Raw genomic sequence first — 27,126 nt, forward strand, 5'->3', positions numbered from 1 at the left:
AAAACTGTAGCTATGCTGTACATTTTAATTTCTAAAATCAATTTCAACATTGCCAAACACTATTGAAGAGAAATCATACCCATCTACAAATTAAATATTTATTACAAATACGTATATTAAAAAAATAAGTATATACAAAAATAATTTACAAAAATATTTACAAAAAATACAAAATAAGCTATATACACACAATATGTGACTGCCAGAGAAGGTGTTGGACCCATAGAAGTCAAAATCTTGAAAGAGAAAAAAGGGTAAGTTTTTTGGCCAAAAAAATTGTCAAAATTTCACGAATTTTTTTTTTGGTACCTAAATGAAATAGGAAGTGGCTAATTTTTTTTTTTTATAGAATGAACTCATATTATTCTAGAATGGAATTATGTGAAAAGATCTGCACTAAGATGTAATTTACTGTTATATCAGGGCAAAATTTAAAGGTCAGTTTTTGACCTAGGTTCACCATGAGAATTTCTTATAAAAATCATTGTAACTTATAAAATATGATATTTGTGTATGAAAATATACCAACATATCACAAATTCTATAGAAAACAAGAATTTATAAGAGATATGCCAACTCGCCTTTCGGGTATTTAAACAAAATGGCCACAATCTGCCCCCTGAACTTCTAACTTGCACTAACAAAACTATAAATTGAATTTGCTTTGGTGAACCTATTGCTCTTTTTTTCAATTAATAAATATATGAGGGTGTACAGTGGGGCCTCGCTTAGTCGTGGATCAGCAATCACGGATTCAGTTAATCACAGGTTTTTCCTTGGACCACTTCTCAGTCTATATCGCTGGTATGAATCCCAGCATCACAGGCTTGTCCATGGTAAGCTAAGCCTCGTCTGGTTCCGATAACCAGCAAATGCATTAACAGATTCACATTATGATATTAACTGACAATAAAGGTAATAAAACCATTCTCACCTTATATATTATTGGCATATCTTCATAATATATAGCCTATTCATGGAATAATTCCACATCATTGACATCAACTTGTAGTTGAGTGGCCAGCAGAAATGTAAACATTGAGTTTCACTTCACAGCGACCTTTGTCATTTTTAACATTTTTAGAAATGTTAATAGTAGTAGTGTTATTACAGTAGTAATAGTATTTAGGAAAACATTAATTTTCAATTCGAACTTCATTATTGTTTTGGTATAACGTAATCAACTTCTCTAAACACTGCAGTCATACAAACAATAATTGTCATAGCTTATCGTATTGTTGTTTGCGATCGGCGACGAAGCGTAAACGTAATAAAACAATTTTTATCTTATATATTATTGTCATATTATATATATTATTGGCATATCTTCATACTAAAAAGCCTTTTCAAGGAGTAATTCCTTGGGGAATGCATTTTTCAAAAGACAAAAATACACTTTACAAGTTTACAGTATGCACTGATTACTTTATTTTGATATGATTACATTAATATTACAGTATGGTACTGTAAGCAGTACAGTAACTATACATAATGTGATAGTGGTTACACCGTTCTACAAACTACATTGTATTTTACATAAGTATCCTCTAAACTCAATCATAAATCACTTTACTTACTTTTTTTTTGAGCCCAAATACTATATCATGGAAAATTAACAAAATTGCGAATTTTATCATAGAGCAAGATTCACTAATTACTGTGTTTATTCTTCTTTTCATGACTAAATGCATTTTTAGGATAAACTCGTTTACAAATTTTCAAATACTACTATGAATGTAAATAGCAAAATCCTCTCTCTCTCTCTCTCTCTCTCTCTCTCTCTCTCTTCTCTCTCTCCTCCTCTCTCTCTATCTCTCTCTCTCTCTCTACGTCTCTCTCTCCTCTCTCTCTCATCACTTACAGAAAAAAACTATAATACTGATCTATTATTGTCGCTATTTTGGATTTTTTCCTTCGTTATGGATCGTCAATCATCATCTGCATCCAAGTTAAGTACTGGTTTTAGTGTTTACGCTATTTAGGGAGTGCTTTCTGGCCTTCGTGCCATTATTATTTAGGTTTTTAGCTGGCGTCGCTTCATGAGGCGTCTGCTCCGAGCCGCCATTAGAGCGTTCCCTTTGCATATCGCTTCGGTTTCACGCGGTCTTCCATACCTTGTGATCCGATTTGTAATAGCGCTTTTTATTTATCTCCCCCAGTGTTTTGGATGCTATTTTTTATGGTTATACATATATTCTTGTGTTATTTTATTTTATTTTGTTGTTTCTTCTTTGTGCACTGACACGGGGTTTTTTCTTTCGCTTTCGTGTCCGAGCTGGCCGCCTCCTCATGCCGCACCACCAAATGGATGCCTGTCCGTTTACGGAATTTTTCAAAGCACCCATGAGAAGCCTTGAAGTCTGGGATTGGCGTCGATGTCCCTTCTCCGTCGTCTTCGGTCTGGGCAATCAAATCGCCAAAAATAGCGCTGTCCTTGTGGCGGATTGCCGTCTCCGTTATCGTGTTGCCAGCGATTTCTTTGTCTTTTATCCAGACAAGAAGCAGCCTTTCCATCTCGTCGTGCACGTGGCTCCTCTTGGTAGACAAAATAGTCACGCCATGGAAGGTGTAACTGCTTTGATGGCTTCCTTCTGCTTAAGGATGGCCCCTATTGTCGACGGATTTTGTCCATATTCCTTGGAGATCACACTCATTCGCATGCCAGCTTCATGCTTTTTAATTATCTCCATCTTTGTCTCCAAAGAAAGCATCCTCCTCTTTCCATGAACTTCAACTTTCTTGGGACCCATGACTACGAATGTACTGTACGTAATTAATTTATGTAGTATACATATGTAGTAAAGTTCTCACACAACAAGATAAAGTATACTACAACGAAATCAATAACAAATTTACGTTAATAAACTAAATCGTATAGAAAGAACGAATTCCGCATGCTTACGATAACGATGCTGCTGCTGAGAGGCCGAAAAAGCACGCCGCTACATAGGCGCATGATGGGATCATGGGAGAGATGATGACCAATAGGAGAGCAGGATCTTATGGCAGTGACTAGCATCAGGAACCAATGGGAGAGCGGGAGGATGGGGCGAGTCTACTCCGTTGGCGGCGCACGAGTTTTAAAATTGTTATCAGTGGTCCGGGCGACTCTCGGGACTTTACAGCAAAAACCTTTCGTATCCTGAACTATTTTCGAATGTAGAGCCAAAAAATCTTCGTATATGCTTTCGTAACTCTAATTTTTCATAAGTTGAGCCTTTCGTATGTCGAGGTACCACTGTATATATACACAGATAGTCCCCAGTCATCAGCAGGGTGCTGATAAGCTAAATCAACCATTAACCAAACCTCGGCAGTTTATGAGTGCTGATGACCGGTTAATGGCGCTATAAATTGCCAATTTTATGGCTCTAGCGCTATTAACAGATCATTAGCCGAGTCCATTGATAACCTGGGACTGCCTCCATATATTTATGTATTTATGCATGTATGTAATATAACTTAATCACAAGAATATGGAACGTAATGTATATATAAATAAAGACAATTGCCGCAAAGGAAAGAGAAACAAAGAAGTGATGCCATGCCTTTAGACTTACTGCACTTATGCTTTGCAGACTCTGCTAAGTAAAGAAGCATTAGTCAAAATGCCTAGCACCACACCATTGTGTACGTCCTTTCTGCGAAATTATGCTCTTTGTATCATTTGTGTACGCCCTTTCTGCAAAATTATGAAGTCTTGAAACTGTCATAACAGTGATACATTTTGTATGTGTAACACAAGAATAACTGCCAAAGAGTTGGTAGTTGGCGCGGCTTGGGTAATTGAAAAGAGTGCCCGAGAAGCATCTCTTATGTCCCTTCCTGATTATCTTCTTGTGTCTCTGGGGCCTGAATAACCAATCAGCTTGTGGCATAATGATGCCATGTGAAGGTGCATATTGAAACAGAGGTCGCCCCAGAAAATCAGTTTGTTATCTGCTCCTGTATTGAATAGACTGAGTTAGTATGAGTACTTGGCACTCAGTTCTGTCAAGGTGCCAGAAGGATTTATTGGGAGAATTCGATGACATCACCCATTACCTGACGGATAGGAGACCCAAACATGTAAGTGTCACAAGGAGTTCACAGGTTGATCATGTGGTTTGCCCACTTCTGTTCACACAGAAGTTATTCTTTGGCTTGAGAGATATGACGTGCAAGTGCTGATTTCACATCCTTCCTGAAAAATGGAATGTCAAATAGAAATAATCCGACTTATTCACTTTTCCGATCTCCTGAACTGAGATTCTGCTATCTTTTCACAGGACAGCAAATAGTCGGCTAAATCAGTCCATGTACCTATATGTGCTGAATATCTATCCTATATGTAACATATATATACTTGTATATGTACTATGTATGTATGCATGTATGTAAATACATGTGCATGTATGTATTTTTATATATATAAATTTATTTTAAGTATCCATATTGATAGTTTTCAAGAACATTATATAAATATATACGCTTAAACTTTTTTTACTAATGGCTTTGATCTTTTTTATTTTTTATTTAGATTGCGAGTGTTTTACCATCAGGGTGAGTGTTTATTGATCAACTTACGGTCTGGTACTTCTGAAGCTGAGGGTGAAGAAATAATGTCTGAAATTGTGGCCAGACTATCAACAGTAACTCAAGGAGCAGAAACTCAGGTATAGTTAACTTTTTGGTCTTATTTTGTCATTGGACAAATGAAAGTTTCTCATTACTCTGATCAAAATATTTGATACTAAACTTTTTCCAGTTGTACAGATTATGTTATGAATACCCCTTTGGATACCCTTTTGACTTTGTCTGCAGCTGTAAATAATAATTCCCCTCAGAAGAGTAATACGTATTCAAAATGGCCTTTCATTTCATTTCATTATTTTGAGTTCATTTGTATTTGGTCTGAGCTGATTAGATTGTAGTTTCTGGTTATCTGAAGAAGAAATAATTTTTTTTTTTTTTTTTTTTACTTTTCATGACCTTTTCTTCATTTCTAACTAAGATGTGCTTGTTGCCTTCAATGTTCCAAAATTTGTTGTGTTCTTTTAATGATTATATATTGTTGGCTGCAACTATTGTTTACCAGTTAAATATTTTTGCCGAATGTTTATGCTTATTCTTAGGATATTTCTTTTTTACTTATTATACGTGATCCTTATGTATAGATTATATCTATGATTTAGGGTGTGTTACCAACCACTAGGTCATATATTATGGAAAATTTCTCTCTAAGATTTTGTAGTGTTTACATGATTTTCAGTTAATCCTGTAAAGGTAAAGGTAAATGTGTCCGTATGATAGGATCAGTAACCTCTTACAGTAGTCCTGTAAAAGTTTATTCATTGTGTTTTATGTTTGCTCTGACATTCTGTCCATTTTGTGTATTTAACAGAACAATCTATTCTTATTAATTCTCTTACTTCTGTGATTACAATAGGAAAATCCTATTTTTGGTATCCTCATAAGACAGATCACCCAATCTCAAAGAAATCTGTTATAGCTAATATATGCACCGTTGTTGTCTCATCTGTGAGAGTAGGTTGAAGGAAAACAAAGGCTGTCCTATATATTTTACCACTGGTAGAATATAAAGGACTGCCTCTTATTTTTCCTACATTATCGTATCGCCAGCGATTTCTTAGTCTTTTATCCAGACAAGAAGAAGCCTTTCCATCTCGTCGTGCACATGGGTCCTCTTGCTGGACAAAATAGTGACGCCCTTGGAAGGTGTAGCTGCTTTGATGACATCCTTCTGCTTAAGGATGGTGCCTATTGTCGACGGATTTCGACCGTATTCGTTGGTGATCACACTCAATCGCATACCAGCGTCATACTTTTTGATAATCTCCATCTTTGTCTCCAAAGAGAGCATCCTCTTCTTTCCATGAATTTCAACTTTCTTGGGACCCATGACTACTATATACTGTACGTAATTTACGTTTAAGTAGAGTAAAGTTCTCACAAAACATGATAAAGTACGTATACTGCAACGAAATCACTAACGAATTTACGTTAATAAACAAAATCGTTAGAACGAACGAATACCGTGTGCATACGATAACGATGCTGGGACGAGTGGCCAAGGCACGCTGCTACGTAGTAGATGCATGATGGGAAGGATGCTGACCAATAGGAGAGAAGGATCTCATGGCGGTGACTAGCATCAGGAAATCTCGCAGGAGGATGGTGGCGAGTCTACTCAGTTGGCAGGGCGTGAGTTTCAAAATTGTTATCGGTGGTCCGGGCGAATCTCAGACTTTACAGCAACAACCTTTCTTATCTTGAAAAATTTTTGTATGTAGAGCCATAAAATTTGTCGTGTTAGCTTTCGTATCTCGAGTTTTTCGTAAGTTGAACCTTTCGTATCTCGAGGTACCACTGTACTTTTCATAGTTACAGGGTAATTAGTAAAAGTAACTCTATAAGCCAAAAACATTGATCCGTACAAGAAAATGTAGTATTTCTTCTGGTAACGTAAATTTTTTTTCTTTGATTTGGCAAGAATTTCATCTTGCCACAGAGGAAAAGACAAACAAAACATCTCACTAGTATACAAAAGATGAAAATTTGCTCTAAAAAGAGTTCATAAGATCATAATATCAACGATATTAGCCGAGTTAGTGAAGGTGAGAGAGAGAGAATGTTGCATAAGGAGTGCCCCATCTCGCCTGACGTAGTGCTCCAGGCTATGATCTTTGAGCAAAGGGATCTTCATTTATGATTTAATTGTGATAAATAACATAGTTTTGGTTTATTAACACCCAAAAAGGAATATAAAATTCATAGTAATCATGATTTATTAACATTATCTTTGTAATGCAAAGGAAAACTTTGAATGCCCATATCTCAAAACTATATTGACCTTCAAAGTCTATCTTCTTACTTAGTTTTAAAGCTATAGCATTGAAATTTGGTATATAACTTAGAAAGAAATTATATTACAATAAAATTAAGTCCTTTTTTCCATGTTTGTTTTTCTTATATTTTTTCCGGATTTATAGGGTTTTATTTTTTTTTTTACTATAATGAAAAAATTCATATCTAGCCAAAAAAAATTACTTTTAGAAAAAACTAATTTGATTGGAGGTCTACATCAGCCTATATAAGGTAGTAATCCCAGATCTTAATATTAAGTATCAAGGGAGGAGATAGAATTTTGAAAAACGGTTATTTTCCTGATAAATCGCAGTAGAGTCACAAAACTGAAGGTCAGAGGCGAAAATCATATGTGGTTTAGAGATGTCCCAAGTCACCTTATTAAGTTGTATGAATGTCAAAGTCCTGTCTTTAAAAAAAATGGCATTAGCCGGCCGGCACCCTTAATAACTACTTCCAGAATAGCATAGTAGTAGAAGTTATGATATTTGAGGAGGTGGAGCCTAACATAAAATTCACCCTTGGCTGTCCTGAGATTTTTCTGTTAGGGCCTCAAATATTTGGGTAGTCATGTCCAGCGGAGCTTTTTCCTCTCATAAGGAAGGACAAGTGCTTCTCATTCCTTTGTAAAAGCATCAGATACTGGAATAGTAGAGGTAAATCCCTTTATTTCTACCATAGACTCTGGTTTCCTAGTCAACACAAAATTCTGAATTCATTCTTCACTTGATTAATTGTTTCAAATGTGAAGGGACAGAAGGCTGGAACCTCCCAGAAAGGGTATTGGTTCTCTTAAAGTTGTTGTTGCACTATATTCAACATTAAACTGAAGAAAGGTTTCTTGTGTGGTATTCATGGCTATCTTAGTAGGCACAATAACATCTTTGATGATTTCTGAATTACTATTAAAGGGTGGATCAATGCCATTCAGTATGGAGAAAGTCTACTTTGTCCCAAAGTTCTCTATGCTCATAGACTTCGTAGGGGGATAGTACCATCAGTGCACCTCATGGAAAGTGCACTGTAGGCATTACTTAGGTTTTTGCAGCATTCCTTCGGCCCCTAGCTGCTACCCCTTTCATTCCTTTTACTGCAACTCCATTCATATTCTCTTTCTTGTGTCTTACTTTCCGCCCTCTCCTAAGAGTTGTTTCATTGTGCAACTGTGAGGTTTTCCTCCTGTTACATCTTTAAAGTCCAATTTGCTCTCAATTTTCCGTTCAGTGTGCTGACTGACCTCATACTTGGCTCATACTTGGCCTTAGGCCTAAATTTTATATTCTATTCCATATGTGCTCATAGTTTTCTTTTTACTAATGAAGTACTTTCCATCAGGTAAAAGGATGCACTTTTAGGTGTCTCGCCAAGTGTTATCAGTGTCATTCTCAGGGTGGAAATTGGTGCCTACTAACATTCTGATTTGAGGTTTTATAGTCCAGCCTGGTTTTATTATTGTTACCAAGCAGAGCTCTAGGAGTGATTGGATTGTCTTTTTATTATGCTTTCTGATTTTAACAGAGATGTAGACAACTGATTCAACTTCTTTTATGACTTCTATTTCTTATGACCCTGTTCCTGTGACTTGAGTTTTTTGGTGAAAAAATCAATCTCTGCCTGGGAAGACTGTGCAGCCCTTCTATCCTTTAGTTTAAAGGATGAGAAATTTTTTAACATTACACACCTGATTTCTTCATATTACCACCATTGATGCTTCATCATGAGTAACACAAATATTGGATTGTTTACAGCTTTTATTTAAAAAATAATTGCAGAAAATTATATGAATGTTGAGCTGACGTTAAAAAGTATTTAAACTATTTTTTACCCCAAACTTCTTAGCAGTAAGTAATTTTAGATGTCATTACAGGAATTGGTGTTACGTCGAAATTCTGCTGGATTGCTGGGGTTTAATGTCCAACAGGATGGGGTCATTACTGAAGTTGAACCATATGGATTGGCTGCACAGTCTGGTCTTCGACAAGGAGCCAGGCTTGTTGAGGTATGTAGTTCTGATGATTATCTATGTGTGTGGATCTCAGTTTTGCAAGATATTGTAATAACAATATGTTAATTGCAGAGAAATTTAGCAGACGCATTTGGTTCACATATATTAGGTAAAATACAAGTGAGTATTGGTTGCCCCATAGATTGTAAAGGTTTTGATTTTGGAACCATTAGAGTTGAATCAATTAATATAATTACTATAATGGTAAATTTATAATTTTTGTATGTTTTCATTAAGTATATGAAGTAGATATGATTTATATTTTACTAGTCCAGTATTTTCAATACTTTTACTATTTACTGTATATTCTCGTACTATTTACTGTATATTCTCGTACTATTTACTGTATATTCTCGTACTATTTACTATATTCTCGTACTATTACTGTATATTCTCGTACTATTTACTGTATATTCTCATGTATTGGTTAAACATCTGTCCCAAGTCAATCACTTATGCAGACATACTTCGGAGATGGCTTGCCATGTGTACATCCACCACCACATATAACAATAATTGTACCAAACTCATTGACAAAGTTATTAAAAATCAAGCTGTTATCAGACCAGCGGTTGATCTAACATAGAGTGGATAATGTGAGGTGTACAGGATTGACTAAGATTACACCAAATTAAATCTTAACATTACTTCATGTATACTACAGAATTGTAAAGGAATTAAAGCTGTTTTTAACTTTTTTTTTTATCCCAGATTCAGTACTTTAGGGCAATGTGTAAACAAGCTAATTGTATATAAACAAAATGCAAAATGGTCCTTAGAATATAAACAGAATGACCCTTTTATCTTTTAGAATATAAACAGAATTACCCTTTTATCTTTTGCCGTTTGTTGTTTTCATTTTAACGCTTAAAATGTTTATTATATTAGATATGTCATATATGGCAAAAACTAAGAGGCAATGGACCTATCTGGTTTCAATAAGCCTTTAACTTTATTTATTTACTATAAATTTTGGTTCCAATTTTTTTATTGTTTATTTCTTTGAATTACTAGTCATTAAAACTCATTTCAACACATTTTATAACAGGAATCATATCAAAATTATCGACTGGTATAGTATAGCATCAAAACAACAAGCCATTTCGGGCTAACTTAGTTGGGTAATTATTGTTGTGGCAAGTGGAATAGTGTACAATAACTACTGTTTATTGCAAAGGTAAAAAACTATTAAAGGTGTAATGAACAAGTTTAATGAACTGATTGGATGTTATAAAAAAATTCTTAACATCTGAATAAGCCTGTTTAAATTTTTCAATTTAGCATGAATCTTACTCTTAAAGATAGATATAGCTTTGTGCTAGGAGGTGCAGTCAGCATTTAAGTTTAAAAAAAAAACAAGCATTTGGCTGTTAGCTGACATAGGTAATCATCTAGTTCACCACCAGGTTTTTTTCAAATGTCTTAGTTCTTTTCAGAATTCTTGATGCCAAATTGTTTGGTGCTCTCTTTATGTATGTGTTAGTTTGGCTTTTGGCTATATTTCACAAAAGTTTGTGAATTTCTTTTGCTATTTTCTTAGTATGTCTTGAACTGACTGTAGTAATGAAAATACCAGGTCTGGAGAAGGATTTTTGTTGATATACTGTATTATATTGACTTAAATTGGCACACACTTTGTGCCAATTGTAGAGGTCAGGAGAGTGATGTCAACTGTGGGTGGGAAAAATAAATTCTTTATACTACTGTATATAGGAAGAGGAAAGAGGAAGTAATTAGAACAGGGCATAAATCTTTTACTTCCATTTTTTCTTCATTACTGGCTCATTCCTCTATTTACTGTCCACCATCCCCTACGCTTTCATCACCTCATACAACTAGATCTAATCATACCTCGGCTCCATCTTTTGCTTGCCTTCAGTTCTGGAAAAGCTTATTCTGAAGTAAGAGCAGAATTTCAGTTATATTCTGAATTTTATTGTGGGTGGTATGTGCTCTTTTTTCATAGTTCTCTTTAAGAGGAAAGGTGTTGGTGGTTTTGTTCATAACCTGAGATTATGACTGCCCTTTTGACAGTCGGAAGAGTCTGCCACCAGGGATCCTGATTGATTCTTGGGACAAGGTTGTTTTGTACCCTCCAACACCTTCTCTATCACCTTGGTCTGTTAGGCATTTGGCTGGCTCACTAAAGGATCATTCCATAACACGTAGTGGTAATGTTTATTGTTGGTTCTGCTTCCAGTGTTAGTATAGTTGATGCTATTGTTTAGCTGTCTCATCTGCTCGATTCTCAGTCTCAGTCTGTTCTTTCCACCCCTTTATCCCCTTGTAAGGTACTCTTTATATGTGTGTCGTCTGTATTCCCTGCCACTTTTGATATTTTTCTTCGGCTCCTGTTTCATTTGCAGGCGCCTTAAGCGCAACTAAGCTAGATGCCATTCTAGTAGCATATTGACTGACTTACCCTCAGTGAGTAGCATGTGGTCTTGTGAAGCAGCTACAAGTGAGGCGGTTGTGTCAAGTATTGTTGGCACACCAATTTCCCCCTCTTCCCAACTGACCTTCAAGCTGATCACCATGCTTGGCAGTGGTAGGTGATTATGTAGTTTTGTTTAAGAGCTGTTTTCTGCCACCTGGGTTCCTTCTTTCTCGGCAGATGATATCAAAGTATATAGGAGATGCCTTCTGTGTTTAGAAACTCATTCATCATTGTGCTTCATGCTATTGTCATTTAGTTGAAGAGGTGGAAACATTGGCCACTAGCTCGCTATTGTTTTTAACACATTGGCACCTTCTAAGTCTGTGAGGTCTTAGGTTTTCCCCTTTAGTTAGATACATTTAAGAAATTTTCTTGTATTCTGAATAACTTCCTTGGTCATCCAGGAAGTTTTTTTTTCTTTCCTCCATGCCCTCTCTCAAGTACCTTTGGTTTGTCTTTGCAGGGAATGAGTTCCTATTCAAGGCTGTGTGCTTTGGGCTAAGCACAGCACCATGAATTTTTATGAGAGTATTAGCTTCCACAGGAAATTGGTATCATCTTCCCCATATCCAAGTTCTACTTTTATTTGAACATCTGGCTTAGTCTGTGATCAAAAGTCATCACTAGTCCTGATGCAGTGTCTTGTTTATATGGAAGTGAAGATAAACTTTAACAGTTTCCAGGCTTTTCCCATGGAGAAGTGATTATTTTATTTATTCTCACTGCTCAGAGGATTTCAGGCCTTACAGGAGCTCCCAGCAAAGTACAGTAGTAATGGCTTTCACTTTTTAGGCTATGTGGCCTTTTTGGGGGAAGTTTTTCAGCTGGACGAAGACCAGGATGGGGCCCTCTCTGATTGTGCTTGGCACAGGTAGTCTCTACTGGACTCAACTTTAGTCACAGTGTAGACAAGCCTTTGAGAAACACTAGATGCTGGTGGCAAACAGGTGCACTAGACAGTCATTTTAGGTAGCCAAACAATCCTCTTTACATTATTTTGAATACTGATTATATCTGCTGGCACAATGATACAGCTACTTTTAACAGTAGGTAAGTATCCAAAGAATTTTTATTATTTTTGTAGCCTATAATGTTGTTTAGTAAATGATGAGTGGCTATGTAAAAGTTTTTTTTATTTTTATTAATTTTATAATTATTGTTTTTTTTTCACTATGCATTTCTGTGTAAATATCCCTTATATCCCTTATCTGACATATGGAATTTTCTAGATATGATGAAGAACCACTCAATAGATATAAAACAGCAACTTGATACCCTTATTCCCTCTAACATATTAATACTACCATATATGTGATCCTTGGGTTATGACGGTCTTGACCTGCAACATTTTGTGGTTACATCCTAGAACCCATAAATGATGAAATAATTCTTGCACCATTTTTGTAGTTTCCTTTCATTACATTAATTCACATTGCAGTCACTACCCAACTTAAGAATGAGTTATGTTCCAGCCAGCCTTGCGTATCTTGAATTGTTCATAATTTTTGTTGATATTTACATTCCTAAGATAACTCATGAGTCATAGATTGGATTATTTTCACTGGATGTTAGAAAGGTGTAAAGAAGAAAATAAAATTTAGATTTTTGCAACGTTAAAAATTTAATGTTTCTTCCATGCTTTGAAAATTATGAACTTGGAGGGAATTTTGTTGGAGCAGCATCTGACGTTGGAAATTGACAAAGAAAACAATGTACACTATGGTTTCTATAGGGAGACGAAATATAGAAAATTGTAATTCATTAAACGTTGAGTTAAATTGGGAATACAGTTTTAACTTGTGACCCTGTCAGTTCGTATCTCTGAACGTAAGTAGGGTGGTGTCTACTTTATTTTACATTTATACCCTTCATGTGTTTTTTGTACTCCATATATGTCATAGAAATGTGTTTTGATATCCTACATTATGACTACTACAGCATTAGCAAGATGGGTGATGCAGGTGCTTATTTAGGTGCCTTCTGACTTGCATCAGAAATCAGGTTATGACACCCTGGTGTTAGGAAAAGATCTCCATCATAACCTGAGGATTATCTGTAACTGTATACCTGTACAATTAAATATCCTCGTCAACAACAAAGAATACACTGCGCAGTACTCTCTACAAAATTACAAACACTGCAGTATGCTGTATATAAAATGTATGAAAAAATTAACATTTACTTAGCCCATAGAAAGTAAGAGAAAGGCAAGCTAATGCACAGTGACATGATGCCATTTTCACCTGCACTTTGGTACCTACACGTTGAAAATCTAATAAACATTCCTTCAAATTTGATATCATTTATTTTGTATGGGTTACAAAAATTGTTGGAATATTTATACCATTCAAAACACATAATGTACAAGAAATATAGGCTATTGTAAATTATTGTTTGAAATCTTTGGTAAATACGTAATGAACTATATTCAGTGATTAACATAGTATTTATTACATTCCTTTAAACAATAATGACTTTATCATGTACTGTATATCAAGTTCATAATTTCAATATTAACAACTTTTAGAAACAAGTGACATGCCAAGTTCTCTAAGGTTTTTATTACCAATTAACAGAGTTTTTAAACCTGAGAGAGCAGATATTAAAGTTTTTAAATTATTACAACTGAATGAAGTGCAAACAAGATCTAAATGCTACATGCATTGTTTTATCAAGTTAGAATTGTCTGGACATGCAAAACCTGTTGCCCCAGAACATGAGCTGATTTAACAGCTACAATTGAACGAAAGGTGAAAAATGACTAAATACAATACCTAGCCTTCTGTTTATGTCATACAGACATATCTTAAAGTAATTTTGGACTTTGGTAAACGCTCTTATTAATGTCAATCTATTTTATACCGACCTACCAACCCTCTCTCTCTCTCTCTCTCTCTCTCTCTCTCTCTCTCTCTCTCTCTCTCTCTCTCTCTCTCTCTCTCTCTCTCTCTCTCTCTCTCTCTCTCTCTCTCTCTCTCTCTCTATGTTTAAGTTTTGAATATTGAGAAAGAATGACATAAGAGAGACTAGGTGAAACTGGTGGAGGCTTGCACAGCCTTCCCCACTCAGGCTTCCTAGCCTTCCCAATACTCAGTCACTCAAAAGCAGTAGATAAAATTACATTTTAGGTAATGTTAATGCTTATAAGTCAATAACAATTGTGAAAACTTTCAAGAAGTCAAATGGCCACACCTTTCTCTCTCTCTGCCTGTAAGCAGCATTTCAAACAATACTCTTCTTCACCCATGCAGCATTGCCAGCCATCTGAGTGTGCTTTTTTACATTTTTATGAATATAAATATTTTATATGTATATAATATTTTTGTGCTGGAGGCCCTCCAGATAATGTCCAGTTCCAGGTAGGGTTGAATTATTGAAAGACTACTGTATGTTTATTTATCAACAAGTCCAAAACGTAGCAGAAATCTTGCTTTCAGTTTCCACATTTTCAAAGTGTCCAGCAAAACCATCTGGCAATTTAAAAGTGGTTTGATTAGGCAAAAATCTTGATTAAAGGAATCCTAATGAATGAGATTTACATAATTTATGTTATTAACTTTGATTTTCTTAACATATTTTTCTGCTGCTTTTGGTTGCTGTTTACAAAAATATGAATATGCAGATGTGAAGTCTCTTAACCCTTAAATGCCTAATGGACGTATTTTACGTCGACATTTTTTGTCTCTTGGGTTTCGACCGGACGTAATTTACATCGACATACAAAAGTTTTTTTTTAAATTCGCGGAAAAATACTTATAGGCCTACCAGCCGAAAACTTTTGAATCAGGCGCCTTGGGGGATGCTGGGAGTTCACGGATCAAGGTGTTGTTTTGTTTACATTCGTTACGCAGGCGCGCAAGCGCGAATTTCTTTCTTATCACACTAAAAAGTATCAGTGATACATCTCTGAAATTATTTTGTCACTTTGACATAATTTTTGCACCATTTTTAATTACCCGTTACATGAAGTATTATATATGAAAATGTGCACAATTTCATGTAGAATACAACAAAAAATACTCATGATTGTAGCTTTTATCAGTTTTGAAATATTTTCATATACATAACAGTAAGTGCCAAAATTTCAACCTTTGGTCAACTTTGACTACCGAAATGGTCGAAAAACGCAATTGTAAGCTAAAACTCTTACATTCTATTAATATTCAATCATTTACCTTCATTTTGCAACATATTGGAAGTCTCTAGCACAATATTTCGATTTATGGTGAATTTATGAAAAATAAAAACATTTTCCTTACGTCCGCACGGTAACTCTTCCGAAAAAATCATACGTGCGATTGGCTGTAATGTTTACACCATTTCAAATTAGCCGTTACATAAAGTTTTATATATGAAAATGTGCGCAATTTCATGTAGAATACAACAATAAATAATTGAAGGTTGTAGCTTTTCTCATTTTTTAAATATTTGCATATAAATCACGATAAATAGAAAAAAAACCACGTTCGGTCAACTATGACTCTACCGAAATGGTAGAAAAACGCAATTGTAAGGTAAAACTCTTACAGTCTAGTAATATTCAGTCATTTATCTTCATTTTGAAACAAATTCAAAGTCTTTAGCACAATATTTAGATTTATGGTGAATTAAAAAAAAACAACTTAAAATACGTCGCATTATCATAATATTTGCTCCGTTTCATATTAGGCGTTTCATAGTTTTATATATGAAAATGCGTGCAATTTTATGTAGAATACAACAAAAAATAATTGAAGGTTGTAGCTTTTCTCATTTTTGAAATATTTGCATATAAAAAATATATTAAAAAAATTAGACATTCGGTCAACTTTAACTTGTCCAAAATGGTCAAAAACTGCAATTGTAAGCTAAAACTCTTACAGTATAGTAATATTCAATCATTTATCTTCATTTTGAAACAAATGGGAAGTCTCTAGAATAATATTTAGATTTATGGTGAATTTTTGAAAAAAAAAAAAAAAAGTTTTTTTTTACGTCCGTGTGTTACGAATTCATGCATCATTTTGTGATAATATTTTCTCTGTGTTGCTTTGATTGTTTTACAATGTGATTTACCAAAATGATCGCAATTTAGTGTACAATACAACAGAAAAAAAGTAACTTGTTAGCTTTAACCGTTTTGCTCATAGCTTGATTTGAATACAATTATATATGAAATTTTGTTTTCGTGCTATCATATATTGCATTATGATAATGATATTTATTTTAATTTCTGATGGTTGCATACTAAACTTCAGGCAATGACAAAAAAATGAGCCAAAAATGAACTGTTAATCTTGTAAACTAAGCGCACTGTGATTTTTTTGAGAAAAATATTTTTTCCGCTTCGGCGCTCACCCCAAGACCCCCTCGGCACACGGGAGACGATTTTTATTATACCCCTTAGGCGTTAAAGGGTTAAGAAATAATTGTAGATTGCATTGGTGGCTCTTTTGGCCCATGAAATATGGTACTGTGTTACTATTGACATTATTGGTTTTCCATTACCAGGTGTCAACCTATGCACAGAGCTTGTTGAAAATAAATGATTACTTGACCAAAAAGGGCTGGTTGACATTAATATGAGTATGTATGGTAATTATTTCAACTCATTTAATGAACCTTAGAGCTTCATGATCATTGTTATATTCTTAATGTTTTAACAGATATGTACAGTAACACTGGCAACCCTTTCACAAGAGCAGATGGTGGACCTTCTTAAAACTTCCATGACGGTCACAATCACTATTGTTCCTCCTCATCCAGATGGAGCACCTCGCAGGTAGTGGAAATTTTTTTTTTACAATTTGTAATTTGGAAGTAATACCAGATAGTGATCTTTCTAGCCATTAACTGTCAAATTCTCAAATAAAAAAATACTTCACCTTCTCAATTCTGTTCCTAGCACTGTGTATGCATGTATAGATCTCTTTCCAAGCAGCTGTACATTACATTCATGCATTTGGGAGAGATTTAAAACTTTCACGAAACCTCCTAATGCTCCCCAGTAACCGTTTTTTTATTCCAGTGTCTTACCAAACAATTATAGAGCTGTAGGTTCCCTACAATGGTAGACAATAGATGTAAAATTTTGCAGTGGCACCACATCGCGACGTAGATGACGTCATCTCCCTCCACTTGAGGGAGGTGCAGGTACAACTGTCCAGGTAACAACAATTCGTTCTCTGCCGGCTTCTGGTGAACATCGGTGGTCAGTGCAGACTTGTTCTTCATCTTTTAGGTAGTATTTCTTACCGATATCGGGTGAAGTACTAAAACTTTGTGTTTTGATTTGAAATTATTTTAGCTAGTTTTCATTTCTGCAATTTGTGGTCATACCATTATGTCAGACTCTAGTCCATCGGGTAGTTAGGTTGTGTGCCGGAGGGTGCAAAACTAGGTTAGTTAAAGCCATCTATGATTTGTACTCCAAGTGCATTAAATGTTGGGGGTTTGAGTGTTCTGGGGAGTCTACTTCTGAAGAATGCAAGGATTGGAGTGAGCAACAGTGGAAAGTTTTTGATTCTCACTCTGAGAAGATAATTAAGGATAGGAAGAGGAAAGCAGCTCTTAAAGCTGAGAGTAAGACTAGTATAGCTTCTTCTGCTTCTTCTATCAAAGAACCTGTGCCTTCCCTTCTCCTTCTCTGATTATGTCTCCAATCTTGAGTCCTCCTACTCCTGTTCCTGTAACTCCTTCTTCAGCTTCCTGTGCAGTTTCTACTGACACCATTGCCAGTCTCGAATCTTAAGTTTGAGAAAAAGTTCGATGTATTAGCCAACACTGTTATGCAGTTAGGGTTATCTGAAAAGTCTTTCATGGAAAAGGCTGTAAGTGAAGTGAAAAGTGTCAGTGGAGTGCAGTCTGGGGCGGCTGTTTGTCCCGACAGTTCTAGACGAAGGTCACTGTCCCGCTCCCCTGCCTCGAGGAGAAGACATACCGGAGGTCCAAGGGAGACTGTCGGGGTTTGCCCACTGGCAGTCACTCCCTCTGTTGATCCTGTATGGCGCCAGCTGGATTCAACTAAACACCATTGGAAAGATGTGTCGTATAGTACTAAGTTATTGATTGACTCTAGCGATTCTTTGCCTTTGAGACGTCGCAATTGGTACGACTCTTCCTCTTCACGCCTGCTTAAGAGATGTTCGACTTAAGAGGTCTTCTTGCCTCCTCCTGTTAAAAGGAATAGAAAGGTAGATAGCAGTCCTCAGCCTTCTTGCAGTGTTTCTACATGGACTTCACCCCGTGCACTTGATGCAACGATGGCCTCCGTCGACTCGATCGAGGAACGTTGTATTTCAACTCCATCGACTAGTTCAGCACTCCAGAATGTTAGAAGTGTGGCTTTGATTTCTCGTGCGGCAGATGCTTGGACTGGTGCTTCGGCTTTGCATGTGGCAGATGTTTCGACTGACGCAAGACCTCTGGTGTCAAACGTGTCGATTCTTTTGACTCCAGTGCCTTTACAATTAGAGGAGTTGATGTCTTGGATGAAAGAGAGCAAGCAGGGTTCCAAGAACGAGTTGAATACAGATCCTCTGTGTTGCCTATTTCTTCGGATGAAGAGGAGGATCAAGAAACGGACACTATCCCGCTTTCATTCTATTCGAAGCTTTTACGCTACTTCCTGGATACACCCAGACTGTTTTGTTGCAGCTGCTCCTAGGTCTCCTGCTTCGATATTCTTCATGAAAAGGAAGAATTTCGATCCCCTTCTCCCTAAACTCATGCTAACTAAGGCGGATAAGAGGTATAGGTTTTATGTTACTTGAGAAGTGCCTTCTATTGGAGTTTCTGCCTCCTCCCAGGGGGACTTCTCTGGTCTAGCTGATGCAAACAGAAGGTCAGCGTTCGCAGCAGCCAAGATATTCTTCACATCCCCTGAAGTGGATCACTTTGTAAAGAATATATTCAAGATTCAGGAAATAATGAGCTTCCTGGACTGGACGATCAGAGCTCTCGCTACAAAGGTAGAGGACTGTCATTCCCTCCCAGAAGAACTTGCATCTGATTGGCTCTGGGTTCTGTCTTGCACCGACAAATCAGTTTGGGACGGTTGCGGTGAGCTGGCTTCTCTATTTGCGTTTGGTACCTTAAAGAAAAGGCAGCTCTGGTGTTCCTTCATTACGAGAGGTGTTACTTCGCCTCAGAAGTCCATTTTGTTGTTTTTGCCTCTTGACAAGACTCATCTTTTCCCTGAGGATACAGTAGTTACAATTCTTTCTGCCCAAGAAAAGAAATCTACTAATGACCCTCTTGCCCAGTCTTCCAAACATGTCCAGCCCCCGACTGTGACTCCTTCCGTCTTGGAATCGCCTTTGCAGAAGAAACCCTTTCGAGGAGGCAAGTCCAGACCCCTCATTAGGCCCCATTCGAACTTGCGACCCCCAACTAAGACCTCTACCAAATCTGACACCAAGTCATCTAAGTGATCCCTCAATCCTTCATGCTTCGGTAGGAGGTAGACTGAGTCTCTTTTGGGGGGAGTGGAGTTGCTGAGGGGCAGAGCCCTGGGTGATACAAGTTCTCAGGTTAGGTTACTCCATTCCTCTCATAGTCTCTGCCTCTCTCCACTGTTCCCATCACATTAACAGCCTACTCTCCAGGCTCAGAGAGGTATTTAGCCTTAGCTCGAGAGGTAGAGGCTCTCGTACGGACAGTGGTGATAGAGGAGGTACTCAACAAGTCATCCCCAGGTTTTTACAACCGTCTGTTTGTAGTCCTCAAGTCCTCGGGGGGCAGGAGGCCCATTTTGGATGTAAGCACCCTGAACTTGTTCGTTCAGAAGACCAAGTTCAATATGCAGACGACTCGTTTATTGCTAGACTCCCTTCGACAGGGGGATTGGATGGTCTCCCTGGACATGCAAGGCGCTTACTTCCACATTTTAATTCACCAGGACTCCAGGAGATTCCTTCGGTTTGTATTCATGGGCAAGGCTTACCAGTTTCAAGCTCTCTGCTTCGGCCTGTCGACGGCACCGCAAGTATTCACGAGAGTGCTGATGCCCCTTGGGAAATGGTTACACCTCCTAGGCATCAGAGTGTCTCTCTACCTAGATGACAGGCTTCTCTGCTCCCCTCTTCGGAAAACCAGTGCATGAAGGATTTCGAGAGGACTCTTGTATTAGCACACTCGTTAGAGATTCTAATTAAACAAGGACAAATCACAACTCATTCCGTTTCAGAGCATTCTCTATATGGGGATGACTGAACTCTCAAGTGTTTCAGGCTTTTCTCTCCCGGAAAAGAGTCCAGTCATGTCTACAAGTAGTCCAAGATTTCTATGTCGAAAAAATTGTATCTCAAATAAAGCCTAGCCTTAGAGTAATCAATACCATCTTCACATATAAGGTAGCGTACCCTACACTACACAGTACAGGCAGTCCCCGGGTTACGACGGGGGTTCCGTTGTTTTCCAAGAATATTTTAAAAATTATAAATTATTCCATCCTATTATGTTGTATATACTCTCATATTACGTAATATATCATAAAATACTAACAAAGTTATCAATGTTTTCGTTTGGAAATCAGCTGTTGGCGACTACAAGTTTTTTTCGTCATATTTCACTCAATTTGGAGAAAATTGTTTTGCTTCTAGTTAGTATAAAAGAATATCTAGATACTTTACTTATATGAGACAAGTTCATCTTTTCGTTATAAGACTAGTTAATTTTAAGTCGAAATATGAATTTAATATGTCTCTTTGGTAACTAAATCATCTTTTCGTTAACAGATTGCTTTGTAGGGATGTTTATTGTGTAAGGAAAATTACATGATTCCATTGCTATTTTCACTTGATTTCTTCGTAGTACTAGCATTACCGTTACGTTATTTATCTTTTATCGGTGTGAAAACAGCAATAAACTGTATTCTTTCAAGACCTGAAGTTTTGATTTAGAATATTCTCTCTCAGCTTTATCTACAGTTGTGTAATGGATAAGTTCACGGGAGTTTTATCTTTGTTATGGATCCACAATAACAGTCATTAGCAGCTCAAAAAGTGTTCTCAGCTTTAGCTAAACTATGTTTACATTTAACAGTATGTTTGCTTGCTGATCTTTGATCTATAGTGAACAAAGTTATTACCTAAAAATATGAGAGTCCTATCATACATAACGTCATTTATAACATAACTGCGATAATTGTTTACCGTTATACGATGGTTGAAATACAAGCCAAATGGATGCTGTTATCCAATTTAGTTGTACTGAGCAAAACGCTGTTTCTCGTTCAGTTGTTCATGGCTGTACACATTTACCAAACGAGTAAAACTTTAAAATGAAATTTTCATAATTCTCTTTTGCTGTTTTTTTAAGATTGGATAAAGTTAGGCTATTGTAATTTGGTCTCTCTTGTTGCCTGGCTGTACGCTGCTGGGCTGCATCTGTTACGGCAAAATATTTAAATATTTTCAAAATATTGTCGTGTCAGTATTAATTACTAACCCCCATTGTAAAATCAGATTATCATAAGACAAATTATCGTAACTCGAACACTACCTGTATTTGGAAGGACAGTGCCTAATCCCATTACAGCCCAGGTCTTTTTCTCCTTTCCCACTATATACAAGATTATAATAGAAGGTGAGAATGTAATTGGCAGCAAACATAAAAAGTGTGGAAATTGTCCTATACTGCCTTGGCTGAAAGTACAGTGGTACCTCGTTTGTCAAACGTTTCTTATGTCGAACTTTCCGTTTTTCAAACAAAACTTTTGAGAAAATTTTGTATTGTTTGTCGAACAAATGCTCGTACTTCAAACTGACTGATTATCTAGTTTATAGGTGTGTTAGACGGCCTACTGGGTCTTACAAGTTTAACTGTATTAATTTTTTTTTTCATTTAAAATATATAGTTTAATGATAACAATATTAGACAAAATAAATAAAAGTATAAAGCATTTAATATAAAATTTAGCTTTCAATATAACATTTAGCATAAAAGATGTATAAAATCGTACATAACCACAGTGACGTCACACCCAGCTGACTTGAGACTGTTGAGGAGAGAAGGAGAAGAGAGAGTTAAAATATTACTGTATGTATATAAAAGCAATAACAATGAGAGAGAGAGAGAGAGAGAGAGAGAGAGAGAGAGAGAGAGAGAGAGAGAGAGAGAGAGAGAGTGCTCTGCTTCCCACTGACTTATCAGCTGGACTGGGATGATTATTCGCCCATTTCTTTTACTCACAATTGATCTGCCCAGATCACTTTTATTTTTTAATGGTAAAATACCTATCTAGTAACAATTGCTTTTCATGATTTTTTACTACTATAGAAGTAACTCAGCTCTGTAATCAACAAACTGGAGTTGCTTTCAGCTTTCAGTTATTTTATCTCTTTCCTTTTCTTGCAATCTTGACTTATTACTTATGTGTTTGCAAAATCCTCATATTTGTTTTAAATGACTACCATTTGCCAACAGTAAGTTGATGTATTGTGGCACAATTAATCTCTTTCGTGCACTTAAGATCCAAGTGTAAATACGTTGATTTCTCTCCTCTCTCTCTCTCTCTCTCTCTCTCTATCTCATACCACTCATCCTGGGGATTTCACATCTCAGATTCTCTCTTCATCCCGAGTCGTCTTCGTCTCTCTCTCTCTTCCCCTCTCTCTCTCTCGTCTCTCTCCTCTCTCCTCTTCCCCCCCCCCCCTCCTCGCTCTCTCATTCCTCATCTCACTCTCTCTCTCTCTCTCTCTCTCTCTCTCTCTCTCTCTGACACAATCGGACACACACTATTGATTCCTTTGATTATCCTTGTACCCAATATGTGAATAAAATTGATTTTATTATCAACCTTTGCATACTGCAACAATTCGATTTGCTCAAAGGGTTCCCATCTCTCCTCCCTCCATCCCCCAGCTGGTTGGCACCATTTTTACCAAACAGTTTGTAAATCTTACACAGAAAAAATAAAATTGAGAAAATTTTACTTCATATAATGTACAGTTTCATTACTTTACACTCTTAATTTAACTTAACTTTTGAACACATCAGTGATAGAAAAAATGTGAAAAGGGGGACTTTTTGGGTTGGCTGGAACGAATGATCCTGATTCCCTTTATTTCTTATGGGGATATTTGTTTCATATTTCGAACAAATCATACTTCGAACAGCCTTCTGGAATGGATTAAGTTTGAAGTACGAGGTACTACTGTATTGTATGAAAATTCAACTCCATGTTTTCAAACTTACAATTTCCAAGGGAATTCTTATATCCTTTCAACCTAAACTGTATAAAATAAGTACTTTACACAGCATACAAAGATTGCAATATTTTCGCTGAAAAGAAAAACTAGTACCTTGTGTTCATACGATAGACATAAGTTGTGATGTTTGAGATCAAGCCCATGAGCATCAGGCAAATTATAAGTACTATAAGGCAGTCCCCCCAGTTATCAGGCGGGGTACCATTCCCAGCCGAGCACAGCTAACCAAAAATCGGTGAAATAGCACTAGTAACCCGCTTAACAGTGCCGTTAACAGGAGATCGGCCCTGCTAATTGGGGGCCTGCTCACTGACGCTGTTAACCAGAGATCGGTGCTGGTTGCTAACCCTAGGTTGCCGGCAAAAATCCAGTTAATGGCATCGCTAGACAAGTACTACTGTAAAACCAGGTCCACCGTTAACCAATCCAGCCAACAAGAGGGGACTGCATGTAATGGGGTTTTAATTATAAAACTAATTGTTTGAAGCAATTTTTTTGTGAACACCCCTTACTAGACTTTGAGTTCTTGTTTCCCATACCTACCAATTTTATAGCAGACCACAGGATCCTTTGTTTACAGGCTCAGCCTAGTACTACTTCCTGTCACAAAAGGCTGGTTAATATGAAAAGTTTTAGAAAAATATGACATATAACTAAATAAGAGTTCTTTAATTAAGATATGAAACTTGAAAGGAATTTTTCTTTTAAATTTAACTAAGCCATTAGTGTATGTAACAGAAAAGGCTAGTGATGTACCCAGTTAGTTATTAATGTGGTACTAATTAACTTCCATTTCTGATGCTTTGTAAAACATTTTTATTTAACAGAGGATGTAATGTACCTACATGTGGTTTTCTCCTTGGAGGTGGTGAAGGTGATTATGAGAACCTAAGTACTCCTGAGGAGCTCTCTCATAAACATTTAACATCCCGACATAATCCTGCAACTCGGTACGTGTATTTATACATTGCATTTTAACTGTGATCATTAAAAATGATTATATACCATGAGCTTATTGATTCTTTTCTGACCTTTTGACACAAAGAAAAATTATAATTATATGTATTATGGAAAATGTTCATGCATATAGTAATGTTTTTGTTTATTGACTAATTTTGTTTTACATTTGGCCTAGGCATTCTGCTGATGGCTAAGTTCAGAACTTGCATATTCAAAATTTGTCATAACCACAAAGGCAAAGCATGACCTAGCCCATTTTTCATATTTTGTTATATTTCAGACTTTTCCTTTTCCAAGTCACAATGACCTGGATGTTAATTGAATAATTTGTTTCATTATCAGTTAAGTAGAAATATATAGGTAGGGCAGCAAACTTTATAGGTTATCTAATATAGTGTGTAAATGGTATAAATTAGTTTTCCCATTAACTGATTTGTCATTTCCACTTTTTTCATTAACTTCCAACTCGAGAAAACCTACGTTGGATATCATTGCTCCTAATTATGCGAAGTATCACCTCATTAATCCTTTCTCAGTTTAGTGCTATTTTATCTTTTTTGTGCATATGGGTCCTCATTTGTTCTGCTTTTTTTATCTTGAGTTCATTATGTGGTGCAATTGACTGAACAATATTTTTTAAACCTTGCAATGTATTGCTGATTAAAATAGCCTATTGGCATATTCATTGTTTTATATTGCAAAATCCTTGAAAGGGATACACAACATTCTCCAGTGGCACCCCACTATTTACTGCATGCTCAGTAACTGTTTTTCAAGTTTTTGGTTTTATTGCTAAATATTCTGTTGTTTGAAGACATTTAAAATGCGGTACAGGAATGACATTGGTAATCCAGATATTTTCAAGATTTTTTCTTTTTAATAAAAAGTTTGTATTTTTTCCTTTTGTAGTAGTGATATAAAAAGCAGTTCAGCAACACAAGTTCTGGGATATCTGAAGATAGCTCTTTCATTCAAGGCAGAAAGTTTATATATAATATCATGGGGATCTTGTCATTCTATTAGGGTCACCTCCCATTGCTTATGTTCAGGTATGATCGAAGCTTGTCACCTCCACGTTCCAGTAACAGCTCCGGGTATGGGACTGGCAGTTCTTCAAGATCCTTCAGTATTGATCAGCGTAGTAGCAGTACACAGGAGTACCATGAACCTTCACGAATACACCAGGCAGAGTATATTGCTGAACGCCAAAACCACCAAGTAAGTGTTGATTCTTTTCATGCAAATGCAGTTTTCTCTCTCTCTCTCTCTCTCTCTCTCTCTCTCTCTCTCTCTCTCTTTTGTATGCCAGTACTGTACTGTACTGTACATGAAAGCAATATCAATAACCAGGGACTACCTTTATATATATCTAGATATACACATCTTCACTCAGGGCCTGGGTTTTATATTAGATATATATATATATATAGATAGTATATATATAGATATATATATATATATATATACTACATACATACATATACATACATACATACATAGATACATACATACATACATCTACATACATACATACATACATACACACACACACACACACACACACACACAGGCAGCCCTTGGTTAATGACGGGTTCCATTCCTGGGGACCTGATGCTAAGCAAAAATTGTTGTTAACCGAAATTCAAAAGTCTACGGGCGCCACCATCCCCTTAGACTTCTTGTTAATGATGCCTTGACAGTGTCATGACCACATATTTTGCCCTAATATGTAGTAAGGCTTTAATGAAAATGTGGAATTTCACTTGCCTAATCATTTGCTATGGTCTGCATGGTAGTTCCATAAATTTATGATGTCAGATTGGATGAACTTACTGGTAAATCTTTGCCTAGTATGAGAGAGAGAGAGAGAGTTGCCTTATTCATACTGCTAAGTTTCAATGTTAGTTGTGGCCTTTTTCATTTAGACCCTTGTACTTGTAACATGTTTAAGAAAGACCTCAAAGATATAATTACTGACTTAAATAAAAATCAGTTGCCTTAGAGTTATCTTTGTTGTAATGTATGTCTGACATGTATTGTGAATATGGTCTTGTTTACCAAGTTCTGAATAGCTGTCACCTATAATCCTTTAATTGTCTTGTCCTTGTATCTGAGATGATTGTCTTAAACCTTTAATTGCACCCATTGTTTATGCTTGTTTGGGAAGGTTTCTCATCTTCCAGGTGTGTCAGATTCTAGGTACTAATCTCTTTATAATCCCTATCTGTCAGTTATACGAATCTTCTTGTATTGTCTTTTCTCTCATTTATGTCAGTTTCTGCTCAGTAAAGGACGTTTAACGTCGAAAGGTCTCGCAGATCCTTCTTCGTTTATTTTTCTTTCATGGCATATATATATATATATGTGTGTGTGTGTGTGTGTGTGTATATATATATATATATGTATATATATATATATATATATATATATATATATAGATATTTATATATATCATATAATATATGTAGATATAATATATATATATATATTCTATATATATGATATATATCTATATATATATATATATATCTAATTATATATATATTTAATATATTAAATATTATATTCTATTAACGTTAATGGCATTGTTCGCAGATACTGTCATCTTTTCAAGACTGAATCAGTCTATGCTACTACTTTTCTCTCTTTTGGCACTTCTCAGGAAT

At 36.2% G+C, this 27,126-nt stretch overlaps 1 protein-coding gene across 4 annotated transcripts in view; it reads left to right on the forward strand.

Annotated features, from left to right (window-relative positions):
- LOC135217977 (signal-induced proliferation-associated 1-like protein 2) overlaps positions 1-27,126 on the forward strand; it is a 273,679-nt gene that overhangs the window by 208,573 nt on the left and 37,980 nt on the right. For 3 of the 4 annotated variants that reach the window (XM_064254103.1, XM_064254100.1, XM_064254102.1), the window contains 5 exons: positions 4,520-4,655; positions 8,735-8,866; positions 16,955-17,070; positions 24,328-24,450; positions 25,510-25,678. In XM_064254103.1, the coding sequence (XP_064110173.1) occupies positions 4,520-4,655; positions 8,735-8,866; positions 16,955-17,070; positions 24,328-24,450; positions 25,510-25,678 (676 nt within the window). The remainder of the gene's footprint in view (positions 1-4,519; positions 4,656-8,734; positions 8,867-16,954; positions 17,071-24,327; positions 24,451-25,509; positions 25,679-27,126) is intronic. The other variant, XM_064254101.1, reaches the window with a different exon arrangement.

This window comes from Macrobrachium nipponense, chromosome 9 (genome assembly GCF_015104395.2).
Source record: "Macrobrachium nipponense isolate FS-2020 chromosome 9, ASM1510439v2, whole genome shotgun sequence".
In the NCBI taxonomy this organism is placed as follows: Eukaryota; Metazoa; Arthropoda; class Malacostraca; order Decapoda; family Palaemonidae; genus Macrobrachium; species Macrobrachium nipponense.